The sequence below is a fragment of the Gavia stellata genome, chromosome 17 (assembly GCF_030936135.1).
Source record: "Gavia stellata isolate bGavSte3 chromosome 17, bGavSte3.hap2, whole genome shotgun sequence".
NCBI lineage: Eukaryota > Metazoa > Chordata > Aves > Gaviiformes > Gaviidae > Gavia > Gavia stellata.
In genome coordinates this window covers 19,172,766-19,188,236 of record NC_082610.1, presented here as the reverse complement: position 1 = coordinate 19,188,236, position 15,471 = coordinate 19,172,766, and the positions used below count along the sequence as shown (strand labels likewise).

Below are 15,471 nucleotides of genomic sequence, written 5' to 3'. Positions count from 1 at the left end.
TCTAGCCCTTCCAAAACAGAAAATACCAGCAACATTCAATCAGGTGGAGGACTGGAAAACTGCCAAGTAGGCTAAAAGTAATTTGAAATATTAGATGAAACCAATTACCCTGTAAACTGGGAAACAATAGCTCCAAATTATTTTGGTTAATAAAGAACAGCAGGTCCCTATTTATCAATCTTTCCCGAAGTCTTAAGCATATTTTGAAAAATTTGCATGATATAGAAATTCTAAACAAGATCAATACTTCTCCCTTTACACCAGCGTTTCTCTCTCCTCCTCACCTTTCAGAGTAACTTTTCCTGTTTCCTCTTCTCTTGAAACAGCACCTCCAGGCAGTGATTTAAGGAGCTATGTCATTCATTTTGGCTTCTTACTTCCACTCACCTCCCTTACCTCCCATCCTCTACTGATATTTGATTGCACTTCCACGTTTTTAATACAGTAACATTACACCTAGGGAGTTTGATGTGTTCGTTCATGTCACCTACTTGTCTCCCAACACCACACAGAGTTTCTGCATTGTTGATTTTGCCACTACACATAACGCAACTGCATCTGTCGAGAGCAGAGATTCTGTTCTCTAAGAGGCAACATGCTCCTTGGCAACGAGTTATGCCAGAACATTCTTATGGATACCTTGGCTTTTCCATCTCCCGTTTTCACACTTTCATTTCCTGAGCCTCAAGATTATGTTGCCAACAGGAGGGTAAGTAACTGATTTGGCATATTAGGCTCCCCAAATACTGCACCAGTAGCTAACAGGAGTATATAAAATCCACTTACTATAATCCTGAAAATAGGAGGTATGTGCAGAAGTGCTTGCCCGATGTATGAGTATCATACAGAGCTCTAACATTTTGATGATTTTGGGGATCCAGAACTTTATAAGGAGTTGGCTACAAACTAAAGAACACCTCCTTTCTACACAGTGTCAGAAGGGACCATTAAAACATGGTATGCTGACCTTCTTTAAATGACCAATCATACTCCATTTATTTTTGTTACAAAAATCATAGATAACACTAGCTTGGAATCTAAAAATTAAGATATTGCAGACCTTGAATCCGTTTTTACTTATTCCTCTTTCTAAAGCCTCTGCCTTTTCCTCTCTAGAGAAGTAAAAGATTCTTAATTGGATTTTGCCTCCAGTAGAAAAGGATTGAGAATTTCTTTTGCATAAGGTTCCTTCACCCCATCCAACCCAACTCACATAATAGCACAAAGAAGCATTTCTATTTAAAACATAAAAGTGACAATCAAAGAAACAAGAATGCTGCGTTCTAACATCTAGTATCACAGTAACTTTGTGGTTGTTTATGCAGAGATAGTTACAACGTAGTCACACAGAATCACAGAATCACTAAGGCTGGAAAAGACCTGTAAGATCATCAAGTCCAACCATCAACCAACACCACCATGCCCACTCAACCATGTCCCACAGTGCCACATCCTCACGGTCATGCTGTTTGCTGACAGTTGGCTATACCACAACACTAAAGTAACTAAGCTCCCCTGATTTTCTCAGCTGCTTTCACGGTTTGTTTTGTTTGGCATTGATAGCAGTAATGAATCACCTTCAATGTAAAAATATTCAGATTAGCTCAACGGGCTGAGCCATTTCTGAGGTGCATTTTAGCACTTCTGCTATATTTCAATAGCGCAGACACAGGTCACGTTAAATTCTTTTGAAACATTCACTCGACATGAAGTCTGAGTCCTGGTCCTCAGGTAATGAGGCTCTATATCACATGAATTTAAGTCCTGAAGTATGCCAGAGTATTTAGCCGCTTCTTGCTTCCATGCTGCGTGAACATGCTGAAACCCTGAGAGACACACAAATCATCCTTCCATTTCTTTTGAAAAGAAATGTGCTCCAGAGAGGTCATCGGATTGGTCTTACCAGCTGTTTCAACGGAAGTATTTAAATTTATCATTTTAAAGTATTCCTACAATACTCTGTGTCATAAGAGAAAAATAAAATAATCATTTCTTTTGGCATCATCCTGCTACAGTTTTCTTATTCAGACACCCACATTTTAGTAGTTTCAAGTGACCTTTTTCAAATGGACAAAAATAGCACTTGAAAATGTGTTATTTAGGGTGAAGAGGGAAAGAGTTCTCAATCCTCCTGCTACAGGCCACATGCTGATTTTTAATTTGAGCTGGAAAAAAGTCTCCCTTCACAACTTCTTACCAGTACTATAAAAAAAACCCAAGCAGGTACCTCGGAGGGTTACTCTCTGTGCAACAATCTCAGTACCAGTTTCTGCCAGCAGCAGCACACAGGTTAGACTAACTGATCGCCTATTCCTGTTGGTAGGACTTCAATCAAACTGGAACATCTAAATGAATGTATATTACAGCTTTACATACATGGTCAATTTATTCATCAATTCTGCATTTCCTTGATTGTTAAAGGCATCCGAAAATATAACAATAACCCAAAGCCTCTCACACTCCCGTGCTTACCGTGTGGCCTGTAATGAAACAGAGCCAGATCTAAGCCATTGAATTCAGTGAAAACATTCCTGCTGATAACAGGAGGCTTTGAATCCCACCTTGCATTTATGGAAAAAAGGCACATAATGTTTAAATTAAGTACCTCACGCACGGAACTACAGCCTTATTCTTACACCGCAATGATTAGGTTTGCTACTCACCTGCCATGAGAAAGAGTTTCTTTTTAAACACTTCTCTCACTTGCCAGAAGCGTCGCCAACGGTAATTCATCTCTTGCCTGCAGATGCCTCTCTTCACAAGAGAAGGTTCAAGCGCACATTACAGAACACAGAAACCCAACTGTTTCCCTCCTCTCCCCAACTAGGCTAAGTGCGTTTTTCCAAGAGAATATACTACTTGCCCCATACTTCAAGATGCAAGTGTATTCATGGAGAACGTAAGTGCTGCAAGATAGCCCGTTCTTGGTATCATACCCAAGAGCAAGGTAACACGAAACAGGGGGACACAAGAAATCCCTTGCCAATTGTGCGCATGGACAGTGTAACAACGCAAAATGGGGGACACAATGGAAGAACTTTTAAGGTGTACATGAACCTGTCCCTTCTAATCAATTAGAAATTGTAATGGTATTCTGTAAGATTCAAATTTACACTTTGTAAAAAAATAAAGTAGTAATTTTCTCCACAATATTTAGGATATTTGGGATGAAGAAAATTATTACTGAAAGAAACCTAAACATTTTAACACTTCAGCACTGTAGAGAACACTTGAAGTGAAAAGATGAAAAAATAGCCCCCTCCTAATTGTTTAAATTTCTCTGTATTTTCTAACACCATTTGTAAGTTAATGTGAGTTTCGAACTTACTACAAAATTCTATGCCATTAAAACCATGCTGTTACAGCCTTTTATGTTTTGTATTTTCTTCAGTAGTGCTATGGCTGCGCTGGACTGCACACCTGATTTCCGGGGTTCGATGTTCTTCAATGTTTTACTATCTGCGAAGAAACAAATCGTGTGACAACCAAAACACGTGAGACAGGCTGATTAACAATGGACTGACTACAAAAGGTTTTAAGCTTGGAACATCCCCTAGAACAACCAGAGTGATATTTTCATTCTTCAAAATGATAGAAAATGAAAAGATCAAGCCCAAATAAGAAGTCACTACAAACGTCAGCATTGCAAGTTCATTTTAAGTAGGACAAATGTATAAATTAATGTCCTTTTACGAAACCCGAAACCTAGACACCTTGAAGTTGGGGAGTGGAACTGATACTATTCGCAGCTATCTGGATCTCTAACTTCCCAAAGACACATTCCAAGCACAGCTGTATTGTTTGAAACTACATGAAGCATCTTCTGGACTCCCAGTTACCACCCACCCACTAAATTAAACTGAAATGGTTGCCAGCTTATTTACACATCACATTAAAATAAAAAAAAAATAATCTTGTGATAGCAAGCAAGCTTGTTAATTCATACTGTGCCATTTGAGAACAGAATAAATTCCATTTTATAAAGGGAATTACGTTCAGTGAGCTGGCTCTAATAAAAGCTATTATCATAGAGTATCTCAAGTTGGAAGGGACTCATAAGGACCGAGTCCAACTCTCTGCTCCTCATAGGACTACCTAAAACTAAACCATACAACTAAGAGCATCACCTAGATGCTCCTTGAATGCAGACGGGCACGGCGCCGTGACCACTTCCCTGGGGAGCCTGCTTCAGTGACTGACCATCCTCTCAGTGAAGAATCTTTTCCTAACGTCCAGTCTGAACTTCCCCTGACGCAGCTTCATTCCATTTCCTCGTGTCCTATCGCTGGTCATCTGGGAGAGGAGATCAGCACCTCCCCCTCTGCTGCTCCTCTTGAGAAAGTTGTACACTGCGACGAGGTCACCCGTCAGCCTTCTCCTCTCTAAACTGAACAAATCAAGTGACCTCAGCTGCTCCTCACAAGTCTCGCCCTTGAGACCTTTCACCGTCTTGGCTGCCCTCCTCTGGACACACGCTAATAGTTTGATGCCGTCCTTATACTGAGGTGCCCAAAACTGCATGCAGTACTCGAGGTGGGGCCGCACCAGTGCAGTGTAGAGTGGGACAGTCACCTCCCTCGGCTGGCTAGGGACACTGTGCTCGATGCCCTGCTAACTCCCACGCAAAGACCCTTTTCCTGCTTCGAGACAGGTGTACTCCATCTGTCGCCAGCGGTCTGGTGTCATGTAGACCGACTCGTGATCAAAAACCCAAAATTCTGCCAGTGACACCAGCCTCAGAGCCAGGTATTGATCAGCTGGCTCTTCCTGTTTCTTCCCTCATCATTCCCAACAACTGGAAGGATAAAGGAGAACACTACTTGTGCTCCTGATCCCTTACCCAGTCATCCCAAGGCCCTGAATTCTCTCGATTGCCCTTGGACTTCTTATTGCAACTTCATCAGCGCCTACATGAAAAAGCAATAACGGATAATAATCCAAGGGCTGTACCAGGGTAGGAAGTTTCCTCATCACATCTTTAACCCCGGCCCCAGGGAGGCAGCAGACTTCCCTAAGAAATGGGTCTGGTTGGCACATTGGGCCTTCTGTTCCCCCCCAAAAAAGAGTCTCCTATGACAATGACCCATTATGGAAGCGGTTTTGATACAGGGCCTAGGCTGACTCAACCCTGGCGACACCTCCAGTCTAGATGAACCATCGTCCTCACTGTTGTTTGGTTCCACTTGCAGAGCCTCGTACCTGTTATATGAGGGCACCTGGGAAGGTGGGGTACTCACAGAGGAGGTTCACCTGCTGCGCCAGCCAGGAACTCGTCACCATTCCCTCCCCTATGTGCACTTTTATAATTACTTAGTGGTTCATTTTTAAAATAGCATTAAGCATTTCAAATCAACCTCAATGCTCCACATTAAGCTGATTACTATTACAGAAATTATGCATTTAAGGTGGAAAAACATTGTCCTGTGACACAGTGCCAAGCTCCTAAATCTAATCCATAAAGAAACATGGACAGCATGGACATAGAAGATAAGTTCAGTGTACTTTTTCACTCACTGTAGTTATTCTATAATTGGAGATAATTTTAAAATAAATTGAATCATCCTTCATTCTCTTCCAATGATAAATGCATTAAAATTATAAAGGTTGTCCATTTGTATCTAGGCTGCTTCATATTCCAGATAAGTACACTTAATGTTTTAAAAAAAATGTTCCAAGTGAATTCTTTGAATACTCCAAAGAGCAGTACTTTCATAGTTCTCCCACACATGGGAACACAGACATCGCCAAGACCAATTTCAATCTACTTGCTTTCCACAAGTTCAGTTTTCCCACCTATGTGCAAATTCCACTTCAAAAGTTGTGGTATACCATAAGTATAGACTATTTGTTCTTACAAAATTAATTAACCTTTTGGCAAGATAGTAAAGAAAATCCTTCTAAAACATACTGTAGTATGAAAATAGATCAACTTGGGTTTCTCAACAAGCTTCCTGAAGATGTAGGAGAGAAAGCTGAAGTCTTCAGCAGGCTACAACTTAAAACTGCAGCAGAGAAGATTGTTAATATTGGGTTTCATTTTTCCTACTTATTCTAAGAAAACACATATTTGCATTTCTTCCTAGAGGCCCTGCTCTCATTGATGTACTTAAATGTTTTAATAATTCAAAATACACTGACTTCTCTTTACACCCCCACACACCATCACTGGTTGATTAGCATTGAAATGAAAAAGCTAATAAATATTAAAAAGCTAAATAAATGCTTTAGCCAACATTTGTTTAAGTAAATTAATTCTCACTTTTCTTCTCTCTCACAGTGCACTGGAGAAATGTGAAAGCAAACTGTAAGCTTTAGAACATAAATTGGGATAGAAACTGACGCTCAAGGGCTAGCAGAAAGCACAATTTGAACACAATTTCATTTCAAAGTAAGTACTAAGTACATTAACGAAATAAATCAAAGGAAATTCAGTTGTGAAAGATTCTTCTCAACTATCACTTGTTAAAAAAATTAACTCCTGATAAAAACCACACTATGAACTGAACAGTAAAACCCAAAACGTTAGCTTGATAATACACTAATACCTCAGACTAGCAGCTGATTAATAATCACTGAGCATAGATAGCAATGCTGTTAAATGAGAAAGGACCTCAGACAGCTTTGCAGTCAATCGTAGAATTAAAGAGATGCTACGTAAACCCAATCTTTAAAATTCATTAATTAGGTATGAGCCGATAAAGCCAGCTCTTGTTGTAGCTGAAACAGCACATAACAAGGTCTGTTTCGTAACTCTTCACTTGGACACCACTCATCTAGAGAGTTCTCAATCCCTTCATACTTCCCTCCTCCCTTGCCCCCCAACATCCTTCGAACAATGCAACCTCAATACTGCCTCATTCTGGCCTCTAGACCTGCAATATTGAAACATTTTCCTGAGAAAGTAGCACCTAGAAGAGTTAGAAAAAGGCATCTACCTAGAGATGAACGCTTAAAATACTTTTGAGCGTTTACTGTACTAGTCCCACCAGATGATCACATTAAGAACCAGTGTAACTTGTTAACTAATGCGCAAGACTGAATAGACAGTAACCGATACGTGAATTCTGGATCAATCTATAGACAAAGACTCAAATTGTGGTGCGCTCCAACAGAGACATAATACACTTTCATTCAGATGATACATTTATTAAATTAGAATGAAAAAGTTAATGTACTTTAGAGTGCAAGAAACACATTTGGACACTGGACCTCATTACAGAGAAACAATGTCTTCAGAATTATTACAGCGAAAAACATCCTCTGTACAGTATTACATATCAACCAAACAAGCAATAACATTTGTAATGGAAAAAACATTCAGTACCATCAGCAGATGCAAAGAGCAGTAGAGAAGAAGGTAGCAAGGATCTGGCTAGACAAAAAACGTTCCTACCTTTAGCAAGTTTAGGCTCTTGGCAGGACTCAAACTAGTAACTAACTTTTAGCAGACGCCAGTCTTACACAGCTGGCTTTGGCTCCAAGCTGCTTGAAGCTGTTGAGCAGAAGAGCAGCATCAAACACAGTATTATCCCATTAGCATTTTGTTAAAAGCTACAATCATAATGAGTGACAATTTATTTGTTTTAAATCAAGAAACAGACTTTCAGTTCCAATACCTTAATTTCACAGACCCTAGAATAACTAAACACTCCCTGCCTTTTTTCATCTCTCCAATTCAAACCTGACGATGAACAGTTTGACTGAGAAGATATGTATGCTGAAAAGCTGAGTAGGCTTGTGATCAGTGTTTTGTTCTTTTTAACAAGATAAAGTAGCACATCTTGACATAAGAGTTTCAGCTATAACGCTTAATTAAATCAAGACAAAAAAAATCCCCAGAACAATATTTAAATATAGTGTAACATGCTGAAATCCATCTACTGGCCATACTGCTCGTACATATCTCATCTTCAACTCACACATCTACCCTGTTTTGAACAAAACAAAAAAAATGCCAAGAACAGGAGCCTCCCCCAGAGGCCCAGAACCTTGTTTATGAATAAACCCGGCTAACCTAATGTTCATGCTTACCCCTCCTGGTGGTGAGGACTGAAAGGTGTTTATTCTGTGCTTGAAATTGAGCTGTAATAGGATGCAGTACAATTTACCAGCCAAGTTGAACCATGACCACTTGCTTTTATAAAAAGCTGTATTATGGATCCCAACATTTTAATATAAAAATGTAAATATATACATTTTTCCCTGAATTGTTCCATCCCTAGCAGTTCATGCTATCTGTGTAAAAGTTACAGCAAGGGACTCTTCGTGGAGATACCTAAGCATCAAATCCTTACCAAGATTTACCCTTTTGGGCGACAATGTCACAAAATCGCTGTGCTATAACGACCAACTGCCTCTACACCTACTCAATCACAAAATTTACCATGATTGTAGGGAAGGGGCAAGACTAGCTTCTTGATGAACACCTATTTTAGAAAATAAAAATGTGGTGACTCTACAACTGAAGCACACAGAAAGTATAGCCTTGAATCTCATTATTGAAAAGCCAGTTGGAATATGTATAAAGACACTTACGCCTTCAATGGTAAATTTAAGATAAGGGATTCATAACAAAACTTAAAATCATACATTATGAAAAGACAGCTTTAAAAGGTCAGAAACTAGGATGATTTTTGGTGCTGTATTTTAAAAGTTTCAGTATCACTTTTAATCATAAAAAAAATAAATATTCGTGCTCTACTGTCAGTGCTACCTAAAACCTTCTTGAATGTAGGTGGGGCGAAAAAAGCTCATCAGCTTTTCAGCAGATAAAGATAATATTTTAAACATGGGACATGAAACAAAGTGGGGGGAAGAAGAGAATACGGGTCCCTTTTCCCTATTCCACACCTGGCTTTAATGTTCTCATGAATCACTCAAGAGCCTAGATTTCAAGTGTACATTCATTCCAACTCTTGAAAATATAAAGGTCTATGGCTATTGTAGAAAGTATTTGAAATCAAACATTAAAAAGATAAAACAGCAACATTGCACATCACTGGAAAAATAAACTGCTGCATACTATTTAAAGTGCATTGCTTTACCAGCTACAAAAACAGACACTGCAGAAATTTATCCAACAGGTGTAACTGGTGCATACTGTAAGATTCTGCAGCTCCAAGATGAACTGTTATCTGAAAAAAAATAACACTAACAATAAATACAAGCAACCTCCAAGCTCATCTGAGGATCAGACTGTAACTCAGATATGTTAAATTTTTTTCTCACGAAGAATTTATTTCCACCTGCATCAAATAATAATAAACTGACTACAGCAACCGTAGTCTAACAAGCCACTGAGCAACTCATAATGCCATTCAAAGACTCTGAAGCTACTTTTCGTGCTTATTTCAGATTACACGAAAAAATACAATAGTTGTTCCGCTGATATAAAATGATAATTTTGCTGAAATATAGGTGTAAAGAAAGAAGCCTTATAACCAGGTCATAGATTTCTGCTTTTTTAATGTAAGACAACACCTTAAATAATTGTTTACGGCTTCAGTAATTCTCCAGGTATAAAGATCTTTCCTTCTGCACTTACCCTTTGCAATAGCTGTGGGAATGCAGAAGCAGTAGTTCGAGTGCAATTAACTGTGGGAGTACATTAGGGCTCAGTCCTGTTCTCTGCTACAGCAATACATACTGTACAAGTTAAAAGTTACCTGTTAAGGTTTTACAGATATATAACCATACTATATGGGAGGATAAAGCCCCAAATGCACACCAGATAGTATATTGCTTTGGTGCCCGATGACTAGATAGAAGATGCTCATTACAAATACCAACAGCACAACCTAAGAAATTTACCTTATTAAATTAAAAATCTTCAATCAGAAACAGCTGAATATATCACAGCAATAACTAAACACCACAGGACAAGGAAAGGTCTTTTAATTTCTGGCAGAAATAGGCTGCTTAATGAAACCTAAATACTTTAACAAATCAGTTATTTTTAAAGAGCAAACCCTCCACAGAAAAAAAAAAATTTGAGCTAACAAACAGTAGTAAATCCTGTACTGCATAGAGTTACTTCGTAAGAACAAGTTTATGAAAAGGGGGAGAGAGAAAGAAAAGCAGCAGCATTACTCCCCACCCCATCAGAATATAGCCACACAGGGCACAGCTGATAGTAAAGATGCTTCGATGCTATACTGGAGGACATAAGCTAAACTGAGTACGTACATATTGAGAAAGAAAGTGAAAAAGATCCAAATGTCCAAGGAGAAAAGGGGTATAAACTTTCACACAGGATGCGCTAACAGAAAGCTGTTGGGAAATTCTTCCTCTAGCTAAATCCCTGGCTTGGCAAGTAAAAATAAGTGGCATCGAGGACGGGGACTATGCAGGAAGTAGGGACCTATGATTCTTCAGCCATCTGAAGCAAGGAGTTGATAGCTGCATCCTTGTTCCCCCTCTGAGCTTCTAGCACTGAGCGGATTACTTCCCTGTCCATGTTGGGAAACATGTCCTGGATAGATTTCAGGTCCTCTTCATTACACAGGTGCTGAGGGTTGACCGCAGGAGGTGGTATTGCCACTGGTACCATGCCTGGATTACAGACTGCTGGCATCCCTGCAGGCAAAAAAAAAAAAAAAAGAAGGAAAAAACCAAAACATACATAAGTGGAAAATTAAAAAAAAAAAAAATCAATTATTTTGAAGAAAGCAGCTCATGACTTGCCCCAACCCACCAACTTCAGTTGTTTTTTTTAAATGTACTCCAGAAAAAAAAAAAAAAGATTGCAGATATTATACCTAGACTGTTGCAATCAGAATACAGTTTTCTGGAACAGGTTCTCTGCCCAAGTTATGTTCCAGAGTGGTAAACTACAGTATGGCAACAGGTACAGCTCAAAATAAGGTACAACTTTGCATTAACCAGGTTTACACATGAATCGCTAACCAAACACCAAGCACATCACAGAAAGGTGGTGGTGTTTGCCCCCCGCCCCAGCTCTGAACTCCAAAAACAAGGCACCCATTGTATTTTAGTTCCTAGTGTATTTATGTTGTGATGAAAAGAGATGGTTTTACATCAGCAATATACATAACTACTATTTAGAAATTCAATGAATGCAATCTCCCTTTCATTCAAAGGAAAGCAAAGTACTTAGGTCCACTAGAAGACTGGACCACACTCATAAGCAAATTTTAAGCAAATGTTTTTTCCTGGCTAAAGTTCCATCCAGTTCAGCCTGCAAAGTCACAAAGTGGCAGAAGAGCAACTCCTCTTACGCCTATAGAGGTACAGACTGCTTTTCCCTGATCCTCCGCCCGAGGACAAAATTCATCTGACATTTTGCATTAACTTCTTGCACATCTGTGTAGAATTAAAGCACTGTCAGTTTATAAAGACAGTTTTAGAAAATGAGTTTTCTAACTCCTATTAACAGGAATTACTAGACAAAAGTTCCTTTTAATCACTTAACTTTTTTCATTAATTAAGCTTAGATCCATTGCTGAAAAAACTACCATTTGTTTTTAGAAAACTGAAACCAGGAGTAGTATATATTAGGAGACTTTTGTTATCACTGCTGAAAATGGCGTATTTCATTTCTTCTCTAAGTAGTTCCAGACCCCTGATTATCTTAGTCCCACACCTTTGTGTGTTACTTTTCCAGTTCTGCTGTACTGTTTTTAAGGTAAGGCACGGAGAACTACCTGCACCTAGACGCAAACACGGCACCACTTCCTACAGCAGCATGATAAAGCTTTTGTATTTATTCTCTATTTGCTTTCAAGCATTTTATCCATTGTTTCAAACACTATTCACCTGGTATTTTCATAGAATAGTCCACGGTAGTTTAAAGATCTTTATGTGTAGCAATGACCAATCAAGAAATCATCACCAGACATGTATTAGTTAAGATTTTTCTTTACACATAATACTTTCACACCAGCCTTAATATGTGATTTTATTTCCCGCTTACTGTAATGAGATCCTTCTGCAACCTGCTGCAATCAGAGAGACTCAGAAAATTGTTAAGAGTTTTTGTTTTGACGAATTGTCTATTAGTCCCTTTACCTCGATTAGTTTTTAAAAATAATATGATGCACCCCACCAAAGGCCTCCCTCCATTAGGGGATGACTGGTCCCTTCTTTTTATCTGTTCGTCAGCTTTTAAAAATAGCTAATAAACCACAAGAGGACCTTTATTGTATCAGAATATCATACGATAGTAAGAGTCCTTAGCAAATAACATTTTTCAAAATGCAGCTGACAAGGTGATAGACACAGAGCCATCATTCTTACCCACATACTCATACACCCATAATTTTTAGGATGTGCGCTTTCCCTATAGAACCATGTCACCTCCTTCTGAAGTTTACCTAGTTAATTGTTTGTTTTGAATCAGCTCCTTCTGATCTCCATAGGTTTTAATCAGTTTATGCAATAGGGAAAACAGTTACTTCAGAACTGTTTTTAAAAACATCTTTCAGTTTGCTATCCTCCAGTCCTCTGAAAGCAAGACTAATTAAGCAATAGGTTACATACTGCATTTGGTAAGAAAATCCAAAATACAAGACTGGGATTTTCTTACTGATCATCTTAACAATTAGTGTTGAACTCTAAAATTATACTCTGAGGCTTTCTTCCTCCCCCCCGTTATGGTCTCACATTCCAACTGGGTTTTTTGTACTCCCTGATATACTTGTATCTTTATAGGCACTTAATCACCTAAATGATTCTAGATTCTCTGCTTCTTTAAAACAAATAGTTCTCAATTCCTTACATATTTGATCTTCAAAGGCTTCGTTAGCCAATCTTATTACCAGTTTATATTTAATGCATAATTTAACTCACATCCCTTCATTTGGGCAGGCCTACCAATTTTCGGCAGAAACCTACTTTACTGTTTTACTGCAGAGACTTTTTAGGATTCTCCAAGAGTGCTTTTATTTATTTTTTAAATTTGGCATACATTTACTTCGAGCAGCTAACAACTTTTTTTAGGTAGTTTTTAATTCACCTGTTTAGCTTTCTTTCTCTGACCTTAGTTACTTCTCCTTAAATTAAACAAAGGATGAACTATTTGTGTCACCACTATTATACATCTTCAAAATAAGGTACTTTTTGAACTAGGTTTCATATATTACTCAGGAGTAGATCAAAAGCTCTTCCTCTTCTACTGAATTCTGCCTGACTGCTCAAAGCATAATAACATAAAGCAGATCTACAACCGACATCATTTTCAAGTGTGCCTCTTTGCAGCCTCATCTCTCTCGGCATAATGACTGAAGTACTACTTAAGTGATCAAATGTATTGCAACTATATTATACTACTTCTATTCAGACTTAACACGTCCAAAAAACCAAACCAGAGAAAAGAGCAATTTCAATACTTACCTTGTCTCTTCAAGGTTTTCTTTAACCTGTAACTATATAATCAGAAACGTCTATGCTCACTCTAACTTGCACAAATATTTTAGAAAAATTATAATCACTGAGATGCTATCAGCTTTAAAAATGCTACACTAAAATTCACATTCAAGGCTGGATCAGCTAAACCCATCTTAGCTTACATCAACTCTGGTTGACAAAGTACTGCAACTGAATATAGTCTGACCATGTGCTTTGCAACTGAGATTTTACCTAACGTACTCTTTGCTGTTTCTTTCCTCAACTAGGACTTCCGTCCTATCTGAAGGGATGCATTACTGAATTGTAAGCACCTTCATACTTCTTAATGTTCTCTAATTTTGATTCTAAAATTCCCCTTGTAATCATAAGTTTTATTAGAAGCAAAAAAGGAACCCAAATGCCTTAAGTCTAATGTACGGGCTGCATCTATTCGAAAAGGTTCATGCTGGCAGCTAAAGAAATGTCCCTCTCACCATAAATTTATTACCTACACACTGGAACCATGTCTCTGCCCAACCACTTGCATCACACCATTTCCAAGGATATCTACCGCCTCTTCTGCAACAACCTAAACTTTAGCTCTAGAGCTTCTTATACCATTTGAGCCACGGCCCCGGGAATTCTGTCTGGCACTGTGTGTTTGAACATCTGGCAAATCAGACCACGTGTGCACCCTGGAGCCAAACCACCACACAGTCCTCACCAATACTGCAAATACGCTTTACCCAATAATCATATCCAGCAGCATTTCAGATTGCCTCTTCTATAGCTTCAACAAGCCTCAACTCATTCCTCACGCTTCCTACAAACAATCAAAAAAATGAAGCCGCAAAGTACCTGAAAGAACAGAGCAACAGAAGTTATGTTTTCCTTCTAACACAAGTTCCCTAATATTCTTCAGTAAGTCATCAGCACCCTAAAATTATCCAACTATCATGCTACGTTGAGTGGGAACTGTCCATACAAGAGGTCAGTTACGAATCCAAATGAAACATGAGGCTAACTTTGAGTACCACAGCATCCTACAGCTTACCAATAAAGTTTCACTGTCTTGCAGGGTCAAGAAAAAAAAAAAAAAACAAAAACAAATCAAGACCAGCACACAGTTTTTCTTACTGCTTTCATCAAAACAAGATAATTATGAAGCCAGACATCCACACAGGCAGTATTCAAGAAGTATTTTCAATCTAAATGTTCACGTTTAGAGACAAGAAATTTCTTTAGAGTATTGTTTTTCACTAATGATATTCAAAATCCATTTTCTCAGCTCTTACAGTTTTAGAATTAGTTTATGCTGTGTACAACTACGCTGTATACAAATGGAAATCAGTATCACAGTGATTTTTAATAAATATTTCCATGATAAATGCCTACTTTTCACAAAACTCAATATTCAAGCTATACAAATACCAATTTAAAGAGTACCTTGGTTTTTGCTTTGTTCTGCACTCAGACTAAAAGCACCCATAATTTCTGATTTACAAAGTAGTAAGCAAGACTTAAGCATAAACCTAAAGAACTATGCACTAAATTTAGCAAATATACATATATATGCAGTCATTAGAGACAGTTATAATAAACTTTAAAATTATCAATGTTCAGCAAGAAGCTGCTTTACATATTAAGCACCTCCTTTCACTAACAAGTGAAAACTGAAACTAAACCCCATAAGAATCCACTGTAAATGGAATTGCACACGGCCGTGTTGCTCTCAGATACCAGGTAAGTGTTACAAATCAGAAGAATGGAGCACTGTTTTCCAATTCAGTGAGATGGCAATGACAAACATGCTGGCATAAGCAGTGACATTCCAATCCAGGAAACCAGTACGTACAACAGCAAGTCAACTGCCACGAGCAGCAATGGAAGCATCAAAGCAGCATTAACAGGGTAAACTTTTTCTAACTGCACACAAGGCATTACACACTTTTTATTTTATTTTCTTGTTCAGTCAAGTGCCCTACGTTTGATTTCTTAACTCATTATTATTCTGTCCCATGCATAGACCCTTTCAGAGTAAACTCAGGAACCTTCACAGCACAAACTCTTTAATTTAAAGGAAGAAATTGGTATCACCTTTTTTGAAATACGCAAATAGGTCTTAAT

General features: G+C 38.3%; 1 protein-coding gene across 2 annotated transcripts in view; it reads right to left on the bottom strand.

Moving 5' to 3' along the window:
* Positions 1 to 7,145: 7,145 nt before the first annotated feature.
* TOLLIP (toll interacting protein) overlaps positions 7,146 to 15,471 on the bottom strand; it is a 29,396-nt gene continuing 21,070 nt past the window's right edge. For both annotated transcript variants that reach the window (XM_059825769.1, XM_059825770.1), the window contains one exon: positions 7,146 to 10,575. In XM_059825769.1, the coding sequence (XP_059681752.1) occupies positions 10,361 to 10,575 (215 nt within the window). In that variant the 3' untranslated portion in view covers positions 7,146 to 10,360. The remainder of the gene's footprint in view (positions 10,576 to 15,471) is intronic.